General features: G+C 39.8%; 1 protein-coding gene across 10 annotated transcripts in view; it reads right to left on the bottom strand.

Annotated features, from left to right (window-relative positions):
• The window catches only part of DNAH5 (dynein axonemal heavy chain 5), a 262,069-nt gene that overhangs the window by 10,923 nt on the left and 228,319 nt on the right, over positions 1-22,827 (bottom strand). For 7 of the 10 annotated variants that reach the window (XR_004349091.1, XR_004349092.1, XM_032625860.1 and 4 more), the window contains 10 exons: positions 22,682-22,803; positions 19,706-19,855; positions 16,667-16,912; positions 13,698-13,917; positions 11,865-12,070; positions 11,019-11,222; positions 9,026-9,241; positions 7,193-7,405; positions 4,216-4,368; positions 3,346-3,577 (listed from right to left, as the gene is read on the bottom strand). Coding sequence is in view for 8 of the 10 variants with exons in the window: in XM_032625860.1 (XP_032481751.1) it covers positions 3,346-3,577; positions 4,216-4,368; positions 7,193-7,405; positions 9,026-9,241; positions 11,019-11,222; positions 11,865-12,070; positions 13,698-13,917; positions 16,667-16,912; positions 19,706-19,855; positions 22,682-22,803 (1,962 nt within the window). In the remaining 2 variants the exon portion in view is untranslated. Of the gene's footprint in view, positions 1-2,142; positions 2,147-3,345; positions 3,578-4,215; positions 4,369-7,192; positions 7,406-9,025; positions 9,242-11,018; positions 11,223-11,864; positions 12,071-13,697; positions 13,918-16,666; positions 16,913-19,705; positions 19,856-22,681; positions 22,804-22,827 lie in introns of all 10 variants that reach the window. The other 3 variants (XM_032625862.1, XM_032625861.1, XM_032625863.1) reach the window with 3 other exon arrangements.

The following is a 22,827-nucleotide window of genomic DNA, read 5'->3' as shown; positions in this document are numbered from 1 at the left end:
ATTATTTAAACTGAAATTGCCCTTCCTATTAACATAAAAAACAATCCATTACAAGAATTTTAATTTTAAAACACTACACTTTTGGAGCATCCTCTAGCCATTAATGATGTTAAACCTCTTTAGCTCAATTAGAGCCCTATTTAGTCATCAAAATGGACTGAAAATTAGATTTACAGTAGGAAAAGAGCAATGGAATGTTAGTTTTCTATCACGAACAAAACACCTCTTCAACCACAAAGCTATTTGGCAAAAAGTTTCCACCAACTTCTACTGAAGCCAAAAAAAGAATAAAGAATTATAGTTTTCCATTACTTTTTTCTTAGTACTTTGAAATTAGTGAGTCACTTTTTCCTTTGCTTATTTTTATTTCCTCCCTAACCCTACAGCTAACGAGCATCACTGCAGACGAAAGCCCAGCAGCGTGAGTACAATTCTTCCATACCAACGTATTCTTAAATCATAAAGGACTGCCTGTATTATAAATGTGATGCTTTATTACTACACTGCTGCGATGTTCAATGTCATGTGGCAATGGATTTTTACAGTTTAGTCACAAGAAATAAAGTAACACCTAACCGAATGTGAGAAAGATTTTTCTTTCACTGTATAAGGGAAACATTTTTCCAACAATGTTGACTAGATGCAACAAAATTTCCAAAATATTAATTTTGGCTAAAAGAACATTTGATTATTATTTCTATAAAATAATCACTGTCCTGGGACTTCACACGACCGTAATTGATTATTATTTCTATAAAATAATCACTGTCCTGGGACGTCACACAACCGTAAGGATTAATGAACATGAGGCCACAGGCAGTGTGTTTGCTGAAGCCCAGGCAGACACGTGGATAATTTCAGATGCAGCGAGGGCATAATGAGCGACACCCTGTACCAGGAGGCATACTGAGTACCCTACGTCTCTCTTCTGATGCTCAGCTCTCCTCATGGGCTCCCCTTCCTTCACACACCGTCTTTCTGTCCCTCAAACACAGCACATTCGTCGCTACCTCTTGCCTCTGCACTCTTGCCTTTGCCTCATGGATACTAGTCCAATGTTCAATGTTCTCTCCTCAGCAAAGCCTTCCCTGAACCTCTGAATTCTCTCACTCCCTGACACACCGTGTGTATGTGTTCTTTACAGAAACAAGAACTATCTGAAAGTGGTATGTTCATTTACACTTGATCCTCGTTATTCCTGGGACTTACGAATCTAAAATCTCATGGAGTCTGAATTACCGATGGCCGCTCGGGGAAATACAGGGTCAGGTTCCTGCAAGCCTCTGGTCACAGCATTTCCATCAGCCCATCAATACGTAACCTCGTTTTATGTGTGTTTCTGTTTAAAGTCACCTTATTAATATACACTGTTGATTCATTCACATTGAACTCAAGGTCAACAGCACTATGACTCAGGCCTGATCAGAGCATGTCTAACACACGTTTTCTCCGTAAGGCGCATCACTGCCTTCTTGCGCTCAGGGACACTAGACAACACTTCAGCACTGCACACTGGGGCCATTTTCAACAATGAAAAGTAGAAAAATGTGAAAAACATAGCACAAAATAGACCATGGAAAGGACACTTGTTTACGGTCTGAGCTGGAACAAGAAGTAGAGCACAGGCTTGTTCAACCTCAACTAGGAACACTCATGTCAGGAAACTCAAATGTTTCACTGCTTTGTACCTGTCCTAGTGCCACAAGCATTGACATTGGAGTCACAAATAAATTTTAGAGTGTAGGCAAAATCATACAGAATCCTTGCGTAACAAGGATTGACTGTATTTGCTTCTTTTTTCAGCTACCTTCCCTCTTTGAGACTGAGCTCCTTGCAAGTGGGGATTCTGCTTGGCCTTTTCTCATTGTTGCATCCCCAGCAATACAGTAGTGTGTGTCAGATGGTCGACACCAGATAAATATTAAATGGATGACCCAGTGAGCCAAAGCTCTTTCCCTCTGCGAAGAAACGTCTAACTCGTGCTCACCCTTATCCTCCAAAACTCATCTCAGAAGCAGTCTCCACCAAGCTTCCAGGCCTAGTTATGTTCTACTTCTAGATTCCCTGACCATCCTGACAGCATCTCTATCATAACATGTGTCAAATTCTACTTAAATTATTTATTTACTTAGTCTCCCTCACCAGACTGTGAGTCCCTCGTGGGTGTGATCTGATTCATAATTGTCTTTTTGTCTCTTGCAGGTAAGCTTGTGGCTGGTATAATTAGTCATGCAGCAAACATCAATATTTGCCTAAAAAATACTCAAAGTTTATACACTCTCTTCCCTTGACATATATTTACAAATGTGGTACTTATCTAAAGGATGGAGGTACTAAAAGGTCTCTTTTAAAGAGAGGTTGTTTTATCCCTTGCTTGTTTAAAGAAAAATCTTTTGTGCTTCTGTTGTAAAATTAGTACTTCCTTGGGATCCACTATCCTGGCTATCTCTTGAGTTTATGGCTTAATAGTGATCATCTCACTATGTATATGTATATCAAATCATCACGTTACACACCTTAAATATATGCAATTTTTATTTAAAAAGGAAAATAATTTTTTTTTTAAATAAAAAGAACAGGGAATCTCCTCATATGGTGGACGGTGGTTACTGCTGAGAAGAAGTTAGCTGAGTGAAATGCAACAACAAAAACCTCTAGAACACATCAAGCCAACAATGGAAAACAGTTTAGGTGTTTTTAGCCTTGTCAAACAGAGCTTTGATAACTTTGTCAAAGTATTCTTCTTTGACATGTGTGTTTCATAGAAGTGTTATCACATTCATAGGCTGATATGTGAACCCAGAGTTTTACCCTTAGCTACTGGATTAAGTTGAATGTCCCTGAATTCAAACTGGATTTCACAACCTGGCTTAAATCTCCAAGCTGGTGGAGACACCACCTCCCATAGCCCTGTGCAGTCCTGCCTGGAAAGCCTTCTTTCCACTACTTACCTCATCATCCAAGCCCCATCTATCCTTCCAAGCCCATCCAGACCCAACTGCCCCTAAGATCCAGCCCCTAACTATTTCATCCCACTGTTATCTCACCCTCCTTTCTCACCACTTATTTACTATTCCAAACACCTGTTTCTTATCTCATTAGCTAATGCTATTTTATCTGCTTTATTAGATAGGCAAGAACTATCTAGAACCATTGCCTCCCAGGAGAGCTCAAGAAAGAGTCCAGCAGTCAGTCAGTACTCATTAAACACAGGTGTGAATGTGAAGCCACTTGATAACATAGTATAATCCTTATCCCATGATAACAAAAATGACGATATCCTGCGTTTATAACATCATCCAACCTAATAATACCAACCATCCCTCAATGCGCAAGACAACTTACTGTTGTTTTCGGCATAAATTCTTATCACAGGCATTAACTCGAAGAGCACTTTCGGTTTGGACTCGATGAGTTTCATGTTCCTCTTGTCCCAGCCAGCACCTTCAAGATACAAGCCGTAGACGTAGATGCCCTCTGTGGGAGGGGCAGAAATGTCATCCTTCATCCACTTGGTGACTTCGTTGCAGAGCACCATATTGTCCAGAGCCCAACCTTCATTGGCCCGAGTTACTTCCTACTCAGGGCAAGAGCAAAAGCAAAGGATGAATGAAATCAGCAGCTAGAGGTTTGTCTTAATATAAAGAGCATCATCGTGATGACAGTGTAGCCCCAAATTATCCAGATTCAAAGAAGGTAGGATAGTATTTAAAGAGTTTTAAAAGATTCTCTTAGGGCTTCCCTGGTGGCGCAGTGGTTGAGAGTCCGCCTGCTGATTCAGGGGACACGGGTTCGTGCCCCGGTCCAGGAAGATCCCACATGCCGCGGAGCAGCTGGGCCCGTGAGCCATGGCCGCTGAGCCTGCGCGTCCGGAGCCTGTGCTCCGCAACAGGAGAGGCCACATAAGTGAGAGGCCCGCGTACCGCAAAAAAAAAAAAAAAGATTCTCTTATAAGCAATACCCATGTCCTAATTTAACCCCTTGTACTTTAAAAGAAATATCAAATCAAATCAAATATAACAATAACAAATATTTTGAAATCCCAGCTAGCAGGCTGAGAACAAGTGGGATTTATGTTCAGGACAAAGTAACTGCTGGTGTCAAAAAGAGACAATCATTCTCTGTCTTATTCTACTCTTTAAAACTATAATGAAAGAAGAAAGCCTGGTAGAGGAAAATTATAATAACACAACAAGTGAAAATCAGAGCAATTACCTGTCGCATTGCAGTTAAAAATCCTTGGGGGTTAAAAAAGCCTGTCATCCAGAAGCAGTGGGGCCGGTCATTGAAAACCCAAGAGGTAAACTGGCAGTTTCTTTCAATAAGCTCAGTAAACCAGAAACCCAACGTACTTGAAACCCAAGATTCCTGAAATGCATACGTTAAACCATGAATTAATACAGGTTTAATTCTGCCGTGCAACTGGCTACGTTCACAGAAGAAAAGAGTGGTGAAATAACAATTTCACTCTTAGAATTTAGAAGTCCCTAAGACATAGATTTCCCATGGGTTATGACATTTAAGTTTTCAAATTATTCTTCCTCCTTAATGACAGATGATAGAATCAGCTAGTCGTCACATGGATTTCAGATCAATCCACTTCAGCACACTGTTCAAGACGTCTGTTTTCAGTAGAATCTCCTTCCACATACAAATATAGTCATGACCAATTTTGCCATAAAGCAATTAAAACAATGAATTGAATTAAAGTTAACAGGTTTCAACCATTTTTCCTTAGGCTACATTTTCAGTAGATACATTATAAAATAAGATTTCTATTTATATAAGTGTGCTCATGGCCTTATCAGCACCTTAAAACGTATTTTGTGAATGATAAATCACAGAAGCCTTTCTCCACTTATCATTTTTTATGAGGCAAACAACAGTTATTCTCTGAAGTTTTTGTCCCTTAGACTGCACTTTTATTTCCTCTGATGAAGGGGTAGAGATGGAAACACAGGTCTCTTTACCACAAACAAATTAATTGCATTCATTGCCTGTAACGTTCTGCCTGAATTCACGTGTGGAACTCCTATTACTACAGTTGGCATGGAAATGTCATTAACGTTATCAGCAGCCACACTAGAAGGTATCTCCAAATCATATTTTATGACATTTTACTGTAACTGCAATATTTTATGTGTGAATAAATGTAGTGATCGACCGGGATAGATAAACTACTTGAATTTCAAATATCTCAAGAATTGATATGCCTATTTTTCAAGAGACAGTGAGATTCCCAAAGACTGATAATAAGTAGAATAAAAACCTGTATAAAATGATTTCAATTTAAAAATGAGGTAACTCATTCTATCACATCTTTATAGATGTGTTAACTGAAAGAGGTGTGTTTATATGACATTTGATCTGAGGGCACAGGGACTCATTAATAAGGGGATGTCTCCAGGCAAGGATCCCTGTTCCACAGCCTGCAGGTACTGACCAAGCTGGGCGAGCTGTTTAGTGGAAAATGAGCCTGCAAGGGCCAGTGACCGCAGAGGTTCTTCCTCTGTCATTGGCAATGAGAAGAGGGAATTCATATAGAAAACCCTCTGGCCTTGGCAATGAATTTTTTGAAGGTGAGGAGAGAAAGGAGTCTGGTCAAAGCTGATTCTGAGTTTCTAGGCTGCATGACTAGAGGGATGGATGGTGGTTCACCAAATAAGGTGGAGAAGACAGTAGAACACTCCCCAGTTACTATATACTGCCTTTGGGACCCACTGCCTTGGAATCTGCCAAAGCCCTGGGTGAGATATCAGAGCCTCGGCACTAAGTGAATCTCTTCTGAGAGACTCTCAGTTCTAACCCCATCCTGTCTCACCATCCCATTTACCTGAGTATCCTCCAGAAGGTTCCAATCACCCCAGGACCCAATATCGTCTCTATAAGTTGCCCTCCCTGGATAACCCCACCCTCCTGCCTCCCAAGTCCTTCCCCTGGACCCTCAGCATCTTCAGAGCCATGATCAGCAAACGCCTCTACAGAGACACTCAGGTACTCATTTTACTCTTCCAAGTAAAACAAAAATTTCTTAAAAGCGCATCCGCCGTACCAACTGTTATATGTAGAATGGAAAAACAACAGGTCCTACTGTATAGCACAGGGAACTGTATTCAATATCCTGCAATAAACCATAATGGGAAAGGTTTTTTTTAAGAAACCCACATCTTGGTGTATATATAATGGAATATTACTCAGCCATTAAAAAGGATGAAATAATGCCACTTGCAGCAACATGGATGGACCTAGAGATTATCATATGAAGCCAAATAAGCCAGAAAGAGAAAGACAAATAACATATATCACTTATATGTTGAATCTAAAATATGACACAAACAAACACACCTATGAAACAGAAACAGGTTCACAGACGTAGAGAACAGACATGCAGTTGCCAAGGGAGAGGGGCTGGGAGGGAAGGATTGGGAGTTTGGGATTAGCAGATGCAAACTATTATATATAGAATGGATAAACAACAAGGTCCTACTGTAGAGCACAGGGAACTATATTCAATAGATTGTGAAAAACCATCATGGAAAAGAATATGAAACAATATATATGTATAACAGTCACTTTGCTGTGCAGCAGAAATGAACACAACATTGCAAACCAACGATACTTCAATAAAATTTAAAAAACCCACACCTGTCATTTAGCACAATTAACAATACGTGATCAATAAGCATACTGTTAAATTATTATCTTGTTATCTTGAGAGATACATACTCACATATTTACAGACGAAGCAAGGAAAAATGTGTCTCTTTGGTGTGACTTTTGATACCTGCGTGTGTCTAGGAACATTCCCTTCTATAAGACTAACGTCACGAGCTTTGAAATCCATGAGCTTGGGTTTACATTCTGATTCTTAGACTTCTAAGGTGTGTGATCTGGGAAAAGATTTAACACTCCCCCCAACCTCAAGTTCCTCATCTGTAAACTAAGGGTAATAAATTGCAAGATTTAAATGAAACAGTGCGTATAAATTGCCTAGCAGAGAACCTGAGATGTGGGAGATGCTAAATTATTTCCTTCCCTACCCACAATCCAAAAATACAGGGCTCTAAGGAGATTAGTCCCTAAGCAAAAGAGCACTCTTAAGTACATTATTCTTACATGTTTTTCACTGGCCAATCACAACTATTCACAACAATAAAGTGAGTAGGCAGAATAAGAGCTGAGTTAAACGTACTTTTTTCCACCGAGCAGGAATTCTGGCATCAAACATGCAATTCAGTGCGTCTTGTAGATTTTCACTCATGATGATGGTGCCATCAATGGCAAGTTTTAGCTCGGTCAGAGTGCTTCGGACTAGGGTGAGTACCCTTTGCATTCTGTCTATCTCCTGCCTGAGGAAAATGTTCATCGGCTGGAATGGCCCCATCTTTTGCAGCCTCTCCTTTACCTGCCATGGAGACACCCAGCACGTGAAAAAGTAGACAGCTACTAACGTTATGTAACTGGTACCCTAGGGCTTCTGAAAGGTCCCCAAATTTTACAGTTCCATAAACAGTAAGCTTTTTTTTTTTTTTCACTGCCTGAAAACAAAGAAGAAATAAAGAAGAAACGTCTGTTAAATGACCAGCTGATTTTTCATCCCATGTGGGAGAAGACAGGCCTCCATAAATTCACAGAATATACAATCTATGCCCACAAACATGTAGCCTTCCAAACAGCAACTGCACTTATTGGGAAATATTCACTACTGCCACTCCAAGACTTGCGAATACACACATGGACACACACAAGCAGGTGTGTACACATACACAACAATTCTTAAGGCTGCCTCAAAAAACGAGACTTCTGTTTTAAAAGCTTTCTGTTTTTTCCATCAAAGCGTCTATCCATCCACCCACCCATTCATTTCTGTCTTACAAGTATTTATTCAGAGTCTTTTGTGGATCAGATGTAATTATTATTATATTTTTAAGGCATTTTTATTGCTTTATAAATATTTCAACCACTGTTAGACATGAATGACCGCTTTCCTGATACTATAATGAAAGGTGCTTACGAAAGCTGGTAGCAGTATTGATTTTTTCCGAGCAAGTGATCAGAGATTCTTCCAAGGGAAATGAGTGCCTTGGTGACAGTTCCTTGAGTTCAGACTGTAGTACTAGCACCCAAAATGGCCTGCTTCATGGAAAATAATAGGATGCTCAAGTAACAAAATGCTGCAGACTTCCTTCTGAAAACCAGGTGGAAAGGGCAATATATAAAGAAACACGGTGGTCTTGTGACAAAAATGTCACAAGGTTAGCCCAGGTCATCTCTTAAGACTACATGGATGGGACTTCCCTGGTGGTCCAGTGGTTAAGACTCAGTGCTTCCACTGCAGAGGGCATGGGTTCAATCCCTGGCTGGGGAACTAAGATCCTGCATGCCGTGGGGTACAGCCAAAAAAAAAAAAACAAAACAAAACTGCATGGAAAGTAAGCCACTTACTTTTGCTTTTCTCAAAGACTTAAACATGTTATCAGGGTAAATCTTTTCACAATAATTGCTAAAATGTCAAAAAAAATTAACTTTCACCATCATCAATTTTGCTTAGAAGTTACTTGCGTATTAAAAAGACAAATCAATTTTCCAAACCGACGAGATGAAGAAGCTGCGGAGTTAACGATATAACTATAGACTCCCTGAAATTAAGAAGGCCTGAATTACACATTTTTCTAAATAATCAATGCTTTACTCTAAGAATACATTTTTTTTCCTCTGAACAAATGACAATGTGAAGTGTCTCCAGGGAACGTTTTAGAAAAGCAATCCTAACCCATCGGTCCACACTTGTAATTTAATTATGAAGATTAACGTTCTCATCAGGTTTCTTTATTATTTCTCGATTGAGATGATTACATTTATAAATTCAAACACTTCTTTTTCTGGTTCTTCAAGAAGCAAGTTTTTTAAATGATTTTTTTTAATTTCAGAAAAATTATTTTTTGTCCTCCTCCCTTCGTCCTCACTCCCCCAACCAACCAGACACATCCACAGCTGACGTTTTGTCAGGATGCCATCAACTCACTTCAAACGGACCATAGTCTGGGGGCAGCTTCTCTAGCATGTCATCAGCCAGCCGGGCCACCACCGCCTCTCGGGTCTCATCCCCTCCACCAGAGCTATCCTTGGGCTGGATGCCCAGAATGGTGTCCAGCACGTCCTTGGCCTGCTTGCTCTGGTAGGTGATGTTGGCATTGGGGTGCAGCCAGAACACCTCAGGGCTGTCGTAGGTGGGCAAGCTCTGAACAACACAGACCGTAAGCACAGAGCTGCTGACACAAGTACCAGTTAAATTACACTGTCTTAGCAAATAAGCATGTTTTTATTAGGATAAGCATTTACATGATATGTCTTATTCATGGCAGGCTGCAACCTCAACAATTTCTCCAGGAGAGAATCAAAAGTTGTCTTGAAAAACAATCAACATAATAGGCTCATGGTTCTTTAATATCTGTACTTCAAGCAAATTCAATCAAAAAGACACTATCCTGTTTTATAATATATTTGTAAGATGGAAAGGGAACTATGGATTGGTATTTTGTTTTTTGAAGGTCTCGTCTAATTCAAACCAATTGTTTAAATAAATGGTGTATAACAAATTGTTACTAAAAATGACAGTTTTAGCAATTATGGCCCAATAAGACCAGAGGTGGGAAATGTACTTCCCCAAGGAGAAGGACAGAGACTAAGAAAAACGAGAAATATTGAAAGAGCAACAAAGTTACAGAGAAAAGCAGACAGCAAATGAGAAGCAAAACTAGCAGGTAAATACTCCCCCAGCTACTTGAAAAAAAGAAAATTTACCTACAATTTGATGTATAATTTTATGTGCGAATTGTATCCTTCCCTTTATTCATGGTTTCCCTCCCTTCTAGTCCATTATTTTGTTCCTTTTTACGTAATGCCTTTTTATAAGCTACCTCAAATTCATTGTGAAATGAGGCGTATGTAAATAAATATAATGTGCAGGTATACCTAAATTTATACCTTCATAGGCATTCTCCTATTCGGTGCTAATGATTTAAAGACACATATAGTACAGTTAAGACAAATATATTTGTAGATTTGAATTAATAAAAGTGTAGGGGTGGTGATATACGATAAACTCATCACACTTATATATCATGGAACCTCTAAATATACTGGTAAATTTAGCACTTGGCGGGCTGTTGCGCTTTACTTTGTTTATCCTGAGATAAATCTTAGAGGCAAAAGAGATCGCTAAATGATGATCTAATGAATTCAAGGTATTGAGACAGAAAATGTAGTTACCTGGAAGGACAAATCATATTTTTTCCCAAATCTCCTGTCAAAATCCTATTCCTACTTAGAGCAGGCCTTCTCAGTTGGAGGTGATTTTGCCCCCACCAGGGACATTTGGCAATGTCCGGAGACATTGTAGGTTGTCACAACTGGGTAGAAAGTGAAACTGACATCTAGTGGGTAGAGGCGAGGGATGCTGCTAACCATCCTATACAGGTCAGTCCCCGACTCAAGGAAGTATCCAGCCCTGAGTGTCAACGGAGCCGAGGCTGAGAAACCCAGTCTTAGAGGAAGCTCTTCTACAGAGAGCGTTCCTGAACATACTCATAAGCTGTCCGTCAGGCCAGGATTAAGGAACAGGTGTCACGGGATAATGCAAGTGGATTGAAACAGAACAGATTGAGTCTAGAGGCTGCCTTTGGGTAGAGAGCTCCAGGGGATTTGTGTAGGTTCCCTGGCTCTAAATCTGCCCAGTCTATCACCTCTCCAAAGAATATTCCTCATGGGGCATTAAAAGGGGAGGAAAGAAGGGAATTCACATAAAACACACCCTCAGAACAAATATAAACAGTTTAATCATTAGGTGAATATAAACATATGAAGACAGCATCTATGGTGCTTGGAACCTTCCATGTTCAGTATGAATCACCATTAAAATTTATCTTCAAAGAAGTACATACAGTACAAATAAATATCAAAAAAGTCAACTTGCTGTAGATACTTGCTCTATACAAAAAATTCTGAAGATGACAAACCTGGATATACTGAAGATAGCTATCCACCGTGCTGCACTTTGGAATATTATATCCTTGGTAAAAGCTAAAATCCGGTCCAAACATATTTTCACCGAACCAAACCTTAGTAAGTGTGTTCAACAGTCTCTTGTCATAGTCATCAGTGACTCTGCCTCCGTACTGAATCTCTCCTATCATGTAGCGTACGGTGGTCCAGGAGACGCCCTGGGAAAATTTATAGAGTGATTGTGGACTGACTACTGTCTCACCCCCATTTTCCCTGCCAAGTAACACCCATGTAATCATTGTCATCAATGTCATTTACTCATTCATTTATTCACTCCTCAGTAATGCGAAAAGTGCAGAAAGAAAGTTAAATAGGCAGACATGAGGGGTAACTCAAAGCTCGTGATCATGACCTGAGATAGATTCTCTTGGTGCATTCATATGTTTCTATACTTTGATTTCAAAAGAAAAAAAATTGTTTATTTTTTGAGAATATAGAGGCTGTTCTTTAAAAACACACACTCCAAAAGTAATCTAGACTCTAAATTTTTCACGTTTTAGGATTTTAAAAAACACACTTCTTCACCCATGCCCCCCTCCCTCCAACAGACCCCGTTAGGTTGTCTTACTTGTAATGTCAACTTGTCTTTGAGAAGTAAAAAGATAATCAAAATTTGTTCCTTTTTTTCCCTAAAATCAAGAGGCTAGTGTGACCCAAGCTGCTATGACTTAAAGAGAATGACTTTGCCAGCACAGAAAATCATCACTCTTACAGGATTAACGCCAAGGCTGGGCGGTCATGTTAGTTCAAGGACCCAAGTCCACAATCACCGGGGGCACGAAGCAGTGTGTGCACAGTACCTTTTTGAGATCCATGTCATCTAAGTGGTTTTGGATGAACTGTACTGTGGCATTAAAGTCGGCTTGGTTAAATTCGTAGGGTATGTTCCACCCCAGGGGGCCGAACTTGCGCCTCTCCTGGACGGTGGAGTGCAGGAAAGCCACGGCATACAGCATGGGTTTCCACTGGGCTACAGCGCTCACGTCCAGCAGGTCTTGGCTCACGCCTGTTGTGGTCAGTCAGGTGAAAAACTATATCATCTCTCAAACATCTTTACTTTCTACTACTTTTATAATCTATTAATTATTTTTGTAAATTCCTGATATTAAACTTCACTTATCTTGAATTACTCTTACCATATTCATATGACAATTATAATTTAACTTTTGGGTACCCAGAGGGCATTCCTCTCTGAAAAAGATGCACAGAGATTTGAGGCAGTTGGGGGCTTGCTAACATGGATCAAGTTCTTGACCAACCTAACAAGATAACGCAGGGATAAAACAGAGATGGAAGAATAGTGGCAGTAAAATAAATATTGCTGCTATTACTACAACTACTACTAATAATAATACCTATCACTACTACTACTACTACTACTAGGGGCATGTACACAGGTTGCAATGGCTTCTATATACTCTTTTAACAATTTAATATTAATTAAAATCGTGTATATAGAAGCCCATTGCTACTGAAAAGTACGAACTATTAGATATAAAATAAGCTGTAAGGATATATTGTACAACAAGGGGAATATAGGCAATATTTTATAAATGGAGTAGAGTCTTTAAAAATTGTGAATCACTCTATTACACACCCATAACATATAATATTGTACAGCAACTATATCTCAATTAAAAAGAATAATAAAATAAAAAAGAAGCCCATTGCAACCTGAGTATACTCCCCCAAAATAATTATGATTCCTATATATGTACATATTATATTGCATATATAATTATAAATTTTTTCACTTGAAATCTTTCTTTACTGACACCATCCTTCCACATCTATTTTATTGGCAAAAATTTGAGACTTGTTGACAACTCCAAAAAAATTTCTTTGTAATTTTTTCAGATTGCTATGTAATAATTATTATCTTGATGATTATTATTAAATACACTATTTTAAATTAAATTTACTCCAATTGTCCTGGATAGTTTTTATTATCACTATTTTAGGCACAAGAAAACTGAAAGGTTGTTTGAGTGATTAGCGCCCAAGAGAACAAAGCATTTGTTCAGGCAGTATCAGAGCCAGGATTTCTAACTCCAAGTCCATACTCTTTCTGTGACCATGAGCCTCAGACAGGAAGCTATGACACAGAAGGAGCAAATGAACAGAGAGTAATCTCAGGTCCAGTTGTGATAGGAGGGGCATTTTGGTCTGGTTTGGTGGCCATTGTCGGATTTCTAACTTAGCTCACATTCTGACATCCTGACACACAACTTCATGCAATGAAAGAAGAGACCATAATTGTGACTCAGCCTCTCCTCTTGCAAGAGGCTACTGCCCTATGTTAGGTATGGAGCACGAAGACCATAAACGACATTATCCATTTTAGATGTTAACTTAGAAAGGCAAGTCTCTAGCAGAGAATAGCATAGGCCAAAGTAGAGCAATAGTGGGGAAATAGCAAAAATATAAGGTGGAAACCTGAGCTCTGACGCCCTAACACGGCCAGCGGATATTCCACATGGAGCAGGACAGAGGGGGCTATCCCCTCACCATCATGTTAAGTCATAGCACCACTTCCTATAACTAGTCCTAGCTAATTCATTTTTCATAATTTCTTTAAGAAAACAATTTAAGCACAAGAACTCCCGTAAACTTGGAAGTATTCCTCGACTCACCACCATATGTTCTTTTCAGTCCTGCCCGGAGTCCCTGGGGGGGCTCATTGGCAAATTTAATGGACATCTGAAGGAGGGTAATGGGAAACTGTTTATGAGCCTCGGTCGTCATCCACAGGCGGAAAGCATCATGTACAATCTCAGTTTCTATAATTATGTCCATTAGCTCATCCATGAAATCGAGTCCCAGATGGCAGTTCTGCAAAAGTGCCCATCCTCCCTACATCAACAACAGTACATGGAAATTACTTTTGTGTTTCACCCAGAGATTTAAATTAGTATGTTCTTTAGAAATTAAAATTTAATAGAAAAGCACGCTAACTGCTTTAAAGTACTCTAGGTCAAATCTAAGGATATGATCATGTTGAACTGGGATAGGTTACATTTCTTCTTTTTCCATGTATGTGTCTCACAGTATACTAGTATGCCACCTGGAGTAATAATATATAGTGGGGGTCATGAACATCACCAAAGTGAAACATAAAAAGAGATAATGGCACTTCCAAGTAAAGATGTTTGACTGAAAACCGTCACTTAGCTCAGCTGCCTCCCCAAATTCCATGAAAAGTACAACGAAGGGACTTGTTTAAAGGTATGAACTCTGAAGGACAAAGATAGTGAAGGTGAAGACAATGTCAATAACACTGAAAACAGACTCAAGAAAGCTGAACCCTAAACTGACTGTTCGGGGAGAGCTGAGACGTAAACCGATTTATAGCATATAACTCCCAAAACGCTCAAGAAGAGGTGACGAAGGTCCTTCTGGAAGTAGGGGAAGACGATGGACTAATACAAGAAGATTGAAAGTCCAGACCCCCGACATGTTTCCTTAATGGAAGGTGGAAAGTTGATTTTCTTTAGAAGGCAAAACAGACAGGGTTTGCAGTGGAAGAGAGCAGCCTGTTAAGAGTATAGGGACCTCACCGAAAACAGGTAAAAGAAAGCTTACCTATTGAATTTGGAGACCTATTACCTTCCTTCTCCCACTGAGTTCCCAGAATACAGGCAGCAAGGTATATACCCTCTAGAATAAGGAAGAACCTTCTCTGGGGAATCTGACCACTCTAACAGCAAGAGCCTTAGAAAATAAAAAGCCATATCTCTTGTATAAATTATTCTATGAGCATAAGAAGATTCTTGTATAAAGCAACACAGGCAAAAATTTAGGTCATGAAATAATAATTTATTCAATACCTAATCTATAGAACATTTTTTGCCAAAATCATCTACCACACCCAGATCATAACCTCGAGTTGTTTTCTTGACTCTCTGACTTTGGATCACTTAGATTTGATTAGTGTAAAGATTTGATTAGTGTAACCTGAGATATTTTTCTTTCCAAGAAACAAACTAAGCACCAGATATAAAATCTTAGTCAAGTTACATGTAAAACTGATCATTTTGGAATGTCACATATTCCCTTACATTTTCTTCAGAAGTATATAGCACTGCTGAATAAATAACTATTTATTTTGTCCTATGAAAATTTAATTGACACTATCCACAATTCAAAAAAAAGGGAAATTCAATATAAAACATAACTACAAAAAGCCTTCAGATGCTCTCTTTCATCCAGCATACAAGTGACTCCTGATCTAAGTTTCTTAGGTGAGAACTTGGAAGGTTCGATCTTCACCCACGGAAGGGAATCTTTGGCCAAAGTTGTTTCTTTGGCATTGCCACACTCTGTATGAATATTCTGTGTCCTTACTGAGCAGATCATCCATTTTGCTATTCTTGGGTAGTTGGTTCACTCCGTCATAAAACATTATTGTCTCTGACAAGTTATAAGCATGCTAATAATAACAAAGATTTTTTAAAATTTTTTACTTGAAATTAAACTACTAAACAAAAAACACAGATAAATTGAAGGCTAAAAATATTCCATTTAAATTCGAATTTAGTTGCCTGAAGCTATTAGTTACACCATTATTTATTTTAAATTCAAGTTAACTCCATGTCCTGTGAATGTTAGTGTTTTTGCTCTAAGTACAGTACTATGCAGAGGAAGGAAGTCAAGGGGGAGGGAGGATGACGGGGGAGAGGCCAGGATGGAGGCCCACCAAGCCCTCGTGTCAGACCAGACCTAGGATTCTGAATCATGGATGTATTTTTCCATCTCTCAACATATTCAAATCAGGTGCTTTCTGCCCTCTCCCTCCCAACTACAAACTAAGTGCATCCGACAGAGCACAGCACACATGAGAGACCTCTCCCTTTCACCAAAGCTGAGGGCAGGGCACAGCTTGAGGATGGAAGACGTACATATGGAGGTTCCAGAACGCAGTAAGCTCAGTTCCAGACCAGGGGAAGGGGACCAGGATGCAGCACAGTGGTGAGATTCTAGAGTCAGCAGCTGGGACCTAGAACCCAATGGTTTCAGGGTGAGCTTAGCGTTTGGTCTGCTCTGTACACTGTTGAATTTGCAAGCTGCAAAGGGCTCTAGGAGACCCACCTGGAAGGCAACAGGCCAGGTTTCCTCAAAACCTCTGGTACCACCACAGGATAATAGCAGATTCCTGGCCTCTGGGATTGGGGGCAGGCCTAGGGGACCCCAGGGCACAGATGATGCATTCTGGAACCCAAGAAAGGCATGGTGTTGTAGATTCTGGAGCGTTATGGATTCCAAGAGCAGAGCTGGAGGGGTTGGAGCGTATGGCAGAGAGGAGGAACTATGAACCCTACAGAGCGTTTGGGACCTGCAGTGGGGTTTAGCGTTATGCAAACTGGTCAGGAAATAAGATGTTCTGATTGGGCAAGTCTTCCATAAGTGAAGGCTCAGCAGAAAAAGTTTTAAGTGTGTCCATTTTTCCATGGAAATTTTCTAATAGATATCATGCTTTTTCCTGTTTAGTAAACAGAATACAATACCTAAGTTTAAACTCTTAAGGATTCATAAGCTCTCTGCATCGCTATTCTATAACCTGCAATGTCAACATCATAACACAAAAGGAGACATCTGGTCTCACATTCGCCATGGTCTGCTGCAGGAGCTTGCGAGCGTGGACCTCCTGGCCCTGCCCCATGGACACGGAGCGGGTTTCTCTTTTTAATCTCTTCCCCAAGGCGATGATGGAACCTGTGGGGTCTGAGCCCATAGACAGGAGACAGATGAGTGGTGTCCGTGGATCAGATTCCTCCCATGTCTTTTCCAAGTCCAGGATAACACCTTCCGCATACTTTTCTCCCATGGAGTCCACGATGTACTTACGTGCCTGCCAAAACAGTACACGAGTCACCAAAACTAGCTCCAACTCCTTCTTGTGCATAATTCAATGTGGTTTCCAAAATTCATTTTTGTAGATTATCTCAATGATGTCTACAGTAACCCTGCCAGGAAAATAGGGCAGAGGCTTTTTTCTCATTGGTTTATCTGTTAGCTTGCTTGCTTGTTTGAATCCTCACTCTGTAGAAGCTGTGTTACTTGCCAAAAACACAATCACCCACTTAAAAGACTAGAACCCAGGATGGCTGACTCCTTGTCTGGGACCCGTTTCAACACACCAGCTGCTTCATGCTATACAAAAGATTTAAAATATTAGGCAACTCTATTATTGAGGATGCTTTAAGGGAAACGTATATGCATTCAAGTAATCAAGTAAACAGTACAATGCCTGGGATTTAATGGGTACTTAACAAATAGATAATTACTGCTGAGTGACTACTTATGTAGTGAAATTTATTGCATACCTATCAAATTAATTAATTTTTAAAGATTTAATCCAATTGCATTTGGATCACACGGTACCCCTTAATTTTGTACCTCTTAATATTTTTTCGAGGTTGGCCAGATCCAGTATTGAAGTCTCTAACCTGAGTATAAATGCCTGTACATTTTTTACAGCTTTCTGAAAGGTACTTTACAAGTTTGCCTGACATGTTCTTTGGCTTCTCCAAAAGTCTACTTGTTTACACATTGATCACAGCCACTGGGCAGTGTGCTTCATGATCAGGAAAGACTTCAAAGGCTGGATGCTCAGGTGTTCCACAAATTGCAGTTGTTTCTCAGCCACAGGCACCTGGGTACCTGCCATCATTGCAGCATCTCTCAAGATCCAGGTGTTTTGTCCTCTGGCATAGCAAGGAGTTCAAAATGGCCAATCTTGCCATAGAATTCAGCACTGACCCCACCTGGACATTTCTATCCAAGCTATGAGCTAACATACTGTTACCTACACATACATCAGGAGCCAGGTAGTAAATATATTAGGCCTTCGTGGCCGTACAGACTCTGTTGCCCAACTCAACCTACCACCGCAGCATAAACAAATGATAGTTCATAAATAAATGAGCATGGCTGTGTTCCAATAAAAGTTTATAGACACTGGAATTTGAATGTTATATAATTTTCACATATCACAAAACATTATTCTTCTTGGCTTTTGTTCAACCATTTAAAACTATAAAAACCATTCTTAGCTCACAGCCGTACATAAACAGGCAGTAGCACAAGACACCCTCTGACAGTGTGTTCTTCTTACAACCAGGCTTTTGAATGTCCCTGGACATGCACTCATGCTCAGCCAAAATGCTACAGACAAGACTGATTTTGCTTGTGGGGAATGGGGATTAAATATGTCCACATTTTAGACCTTGTAATATGCTTCCCCAAATGGTTTCTGGTTGAAAATCACACAAGGAATCTAATGTGAGAATAAAAACTTCAGAGGAGAGAACATTTTTCCAAGGGGCCTTCTAGATCTTGCTTAAGACTTGGGTGTTACCATAAGGGCCATGGGAAGCCATTAAAGGAATATCATAGTGATATTTCTGTTTCTTCTAGAATATACAAGATGGACTAGAGTGGGCAAGAATGAACTACAGGAGACCAGTTAGAAAGACATGGCTGTCATCAGCCTAAGGGTGACAGAGGCCAGAATGAAGATGACAAAGTTACAAAGGGGTGGGAGACACTTACATTTCAGCACTGAACCCAATAAAGTGTCATGAAAAATATAAAAAGGGAAGGAAGGAAGAGAGGGAGGGAAGGGAGGGAGGGAGGAAGGAAGGAGAGAAGGAAGGGGAAAAGAAGAGAAACTTCTACACTCCCCTTAAATAAGGCGACTGTTTGACAATTCATTTGGGCAGGATAAAAGTAATGAAGTTGAGAAGAAAAACCAAAGGAAGGGTGATCTCAGTGCCCTGAGTTGCAAAACTCATTTTTCTTTTCACAATAAATGATTGAATCTAGTTGTTTTCATGATTCCACAGTACCCAGGTGGTTACTCCGTATGTTTCTAACACTCCCTCTGGAGAGTGAAGGGGAAAAATTCCTACATTCTATTAGAAACCCCAGCCTACTGCTATTTTATGACTTATTTAAAGAAGTCCTTAAAAACAAAAATCAATGTCTGTGAATAGTAGAGTTCAACTTTTAGCTGTGAAGGCAAGACACCACAAGTCTGTTTCATGGGTAAATTTCCATGACGGTAAGGCCAACAGATTAAAAGTCTTTGAAAAGATGGATCTTGTAGAGCCAGGGTTTACATTTAAACCATATGTATCATTCAAAGAAATTTAGGCAAACCTTCTTTCTCACATCGAGGTTTGTGACACATCCTGGTGTAATGGCTACGGATTTGGGGATGCTATACTGCCCTGTAGTCTTCCTCTCCCCTCCCCAGTATCTGAGCAGTCTTTCTATTTAAGAAACATCACTTTACTACTAGCAAAATGGAGTATCCATATCTTTTTTGAGTTAATATAAAAATGATATGGAAAAACAATGCATTACCTTCACATTAGACCTATATAACCACCTTACATAGTTTCCTCATTCACTCTTGTTGTATCACTTAGACCAAAGAAAATTATTAAATCACTTAGCCCAAATATACACCTCCATACACTTACTTGTTGTTTATTTTTCCATTTTTCAAAATTGTATTGCTAGAAAATTACACAGAAGCCTACACAAAAATTCTCATTGGGATTAATATTTTAAATATTCTTTTAAATTTAAAAGGAAATGTTCCTATTCTCCTATTTTTAAAATATGTACTTTTTACCTGGGTAATGGTTCTGTCGGGACACCAGGATCTAATAAGGAGAAGACGTCTAAAGCAGTCTAGAGATTTATCATAGGCATTTGGAAGGGGTTCCTCCTCAGGGTTTTTCTTATCAAACCAAATTTTCCACATTTTCTCATTTCTTGATATCTGAAAATACCAGGGGATAAGAAAAGTGCCACACCACAGAAAAATCTTTCAGTAAGCATTCATAGATATTTTTTCTCTTTCTGACCATTCCAGGCATGTGTGAATGCACCAAAAAGTTGAGAGTCTAAAATCAAATGTGATTTGCTCTAAAGTCAGTCTGTACTAACACCAGCCTCTGGCTCCCTCTTAAAGGAGGGAGAGCCCTGGGTTGTGGAATTTCTTCTATGACTTTGTGGGAACAAATCTGCAAAGAATAGAGAAATCAATGGAAATTCATTTTCATTATTTTAAGGAAATCTGTTTTGCTCCATGAGATCCCCTATGACTAAGAACCAAGTCTCAGGCTTCCCTGGTGGCGCAGTGGTTAAGAATCTGCCTGCCAATGAAGGGGACATGGGTTCGATCCCTGGTCCAGGAAGATCCCACACGTCGGGAAGCAACTAGGCCCATGCGCCACAGCTACTGAGCCTGCTCTCTAGAGCCCTCGAGCCACAACTACTGAAGCCCGTGCGCCTAGAGCCCGTGCTCCACAACAAGAGAAGCCACTGCAACGTGAACCACAATGAGGAATAGCCCCCGCTCGCCACAACTAGAGAAAGCCCGCGCACAACGAAGACCCAACGCAGCCAAAAATAAATTTATTATTTTATTTATTTATTTATCTTTTTATTTTTGGCTGCCTTGGGTCTTCATTGCTGCACATGGGCTCTCTCTAGTTGCGGCGAGCAGGGGCTACTCTTCGTTGCAGTGCGTGGGCTTCTCATTGCAGTGGCTTCTCTTGTTGCGGAGCACGGGCTCTAGGCGCACGGGCTCAGTAGTTGTGGCACATGGGCTCAGTAGTTGTGGTTCCCAGGCTCTAGAGCTCAGGCTCAGTAGCTGTGGTGCATGGACTTAGCTGCTCCACGGCATGTGGGATCTTCCCGGACCACGGCTCGAACCCAGGTCCCCTGCACTGGCAGGCGGATTCTTAACCACTGCGCCACCAGGGAAGTCCCAAAATAAAATAAATAAATTTATTTTTAAAAGAAAGAACCAAGTCTCATTCACTTATGTTTCCTCATTTCCCAGGACCATTCTTGGAACAAAAGAAGACATTTAATACATGTATATTATTGAAGTCTCTTGGTCAATACTCTTATTAATCTACAGTAATTTGAAATACACCACTTAATATCAGCATCAAATGAATAATCACACTTGCTTCCTTGAGGCAACTGATAAAGGAAAAAAACACAGTCCATTATCATTTGAAGCTTAAAAAAATCAAAGAGAGGCAAGCATTATATGGGCAAGCATCTCAAAATCATAGAATAAATCACATCTGCAGATAAACATGATCTTATGTTCTCTGGTATATTCCCTTTGATTAAAGCCCCAAGTGTTTTCCTTGGAGATCTAATCAAAGGAAAAACCATTTGGGTTCATATTTAGAAAATATCATATAAAAATTAAAAAATAACCTCTTTCAATCATGAAAGACTACATAATATGGAGGGATTTCAGGTATACAATATAATCTCCAGAAGACAGCTACTTCAATAACTGATAATGGTCCAGGAAAGGTCACTAGGAGTCATCCCATGGAGGAACAAGCTAGAATGCATTAAAATCTCCCCCCCAAAAAAAGCTATTTAACCCAAAAGAATGGCTTATACCCTAATTACACGGTAATCACCAGGTGTAAGCCAAAACATAAAAATATAGCAGAGCTTAAGCTTCCAGTCAACTTAAACTGGCAAAGTCAAGAAAGAGCATTAGGACAAATACCATATGATATCATTTATATGTGGAACCTAAAATATGATACAAATAAATTTATCTATGAAACAGAAACAGACTCACAGACATAGAACACAAACTTACAGCTACCAAAGGGGAAAGGGGGTGGGGGAGGGAGAAATTAGGAGCTGGGGATTAACAGATAAAAACTACTGTATATAAAATAGATAAACGACAAGGTCCTACTGTAAAGCACAGGGAACTATAGTCGATATCTTGTAATAAACCCTAATGGAAAAGAATATATGTATATATATGCACAACTAAATCACTTTCTTGTACACCAGAAACTAACGTAACATTGTAAATCAACTATACTTTAATGATAAAAAAAAAAAAAAAAAAGAACCAGTGTTAAGACATTTTCTGGTGAAAAAGAGCCTTCATCTGGCAGCTGAAGAAAGCCACCCTGCGGTCCATGCAGCTTCTCGCTGGTCATCAGATTCTCAAGAAGCTATTTCCTGGCTTGTCCCAATTCAACTTTCTATACCCAAGTTCCATAATACCAATATATACACAATTCATCAGGAACTTGCTGCTTATGAAAGGACAACGACTTCTAAAGATAAAAGGCCAGGTGTTTGTGTTACATTCAGACCCAGATGCCTAGCTAAGGCAGTATAAGGAGGAGGGGAAGAAGAAACAAGAGGTAAGAATGGATATTTATTACTTAGAGGAAGGGTGTTCTTATTACTTTTCATTTGATCTTTAGAAAGACGGCAAAACCTTTTAATCATATCTAATCATTTAATCTAATTGAACCTGTTTTCCCACTCGTGGGTCTCCAGTTGGTGATACTGACATATCATCCAGGTCAGCGTTGGTTAAACTTCCTAGGTAACTAATTTCTTCCTGCAAGACCAGCCTGCCATGGATGGAGTGTGCTTTATCAGAGTATGAGTGAGCAGTGAGGAAAGTCAAGCACTGGTCATACCATTTTAAGAGTGACAAAGAAATCTCTCTCTTCCCCAAGTAGTGTAGCCAAATGATAAATCAGGAAGCTGCTCATTGTGACATTATCATAAGTTTACTCAAAGCACAAGTTACCTGATCAAGGACATCAGAAAACTGTCTAAGTTTGCTCAGTTCCACCAAATTCAGCCAGGTCATGTCCAGGATCCATCTGCATGGTTTAGGAGGACAGGCTTTCAAGTCCAACGAGGCACCACCTTTCAAGTTAAACATATTAAGTT

The sequence above is a fragment of the Phocoena sinus genome, chromosome 3 (assembly GCF_008692025.1).
Source record: "Phocoena sinus isolate mPhoSin1 chromosome 3, mPhoSin1.pri, whole genome shotgun sequence".
Lineage (NCBI taxonomy): Eukaryota > Metazoa > Chordata > Mammalia > Artiodactyla > Phocoenidae > Phocoena > Phocoena sinus.
This window is presented reverse-complemented; position numbering and strand designations above follow the sequence as displayed.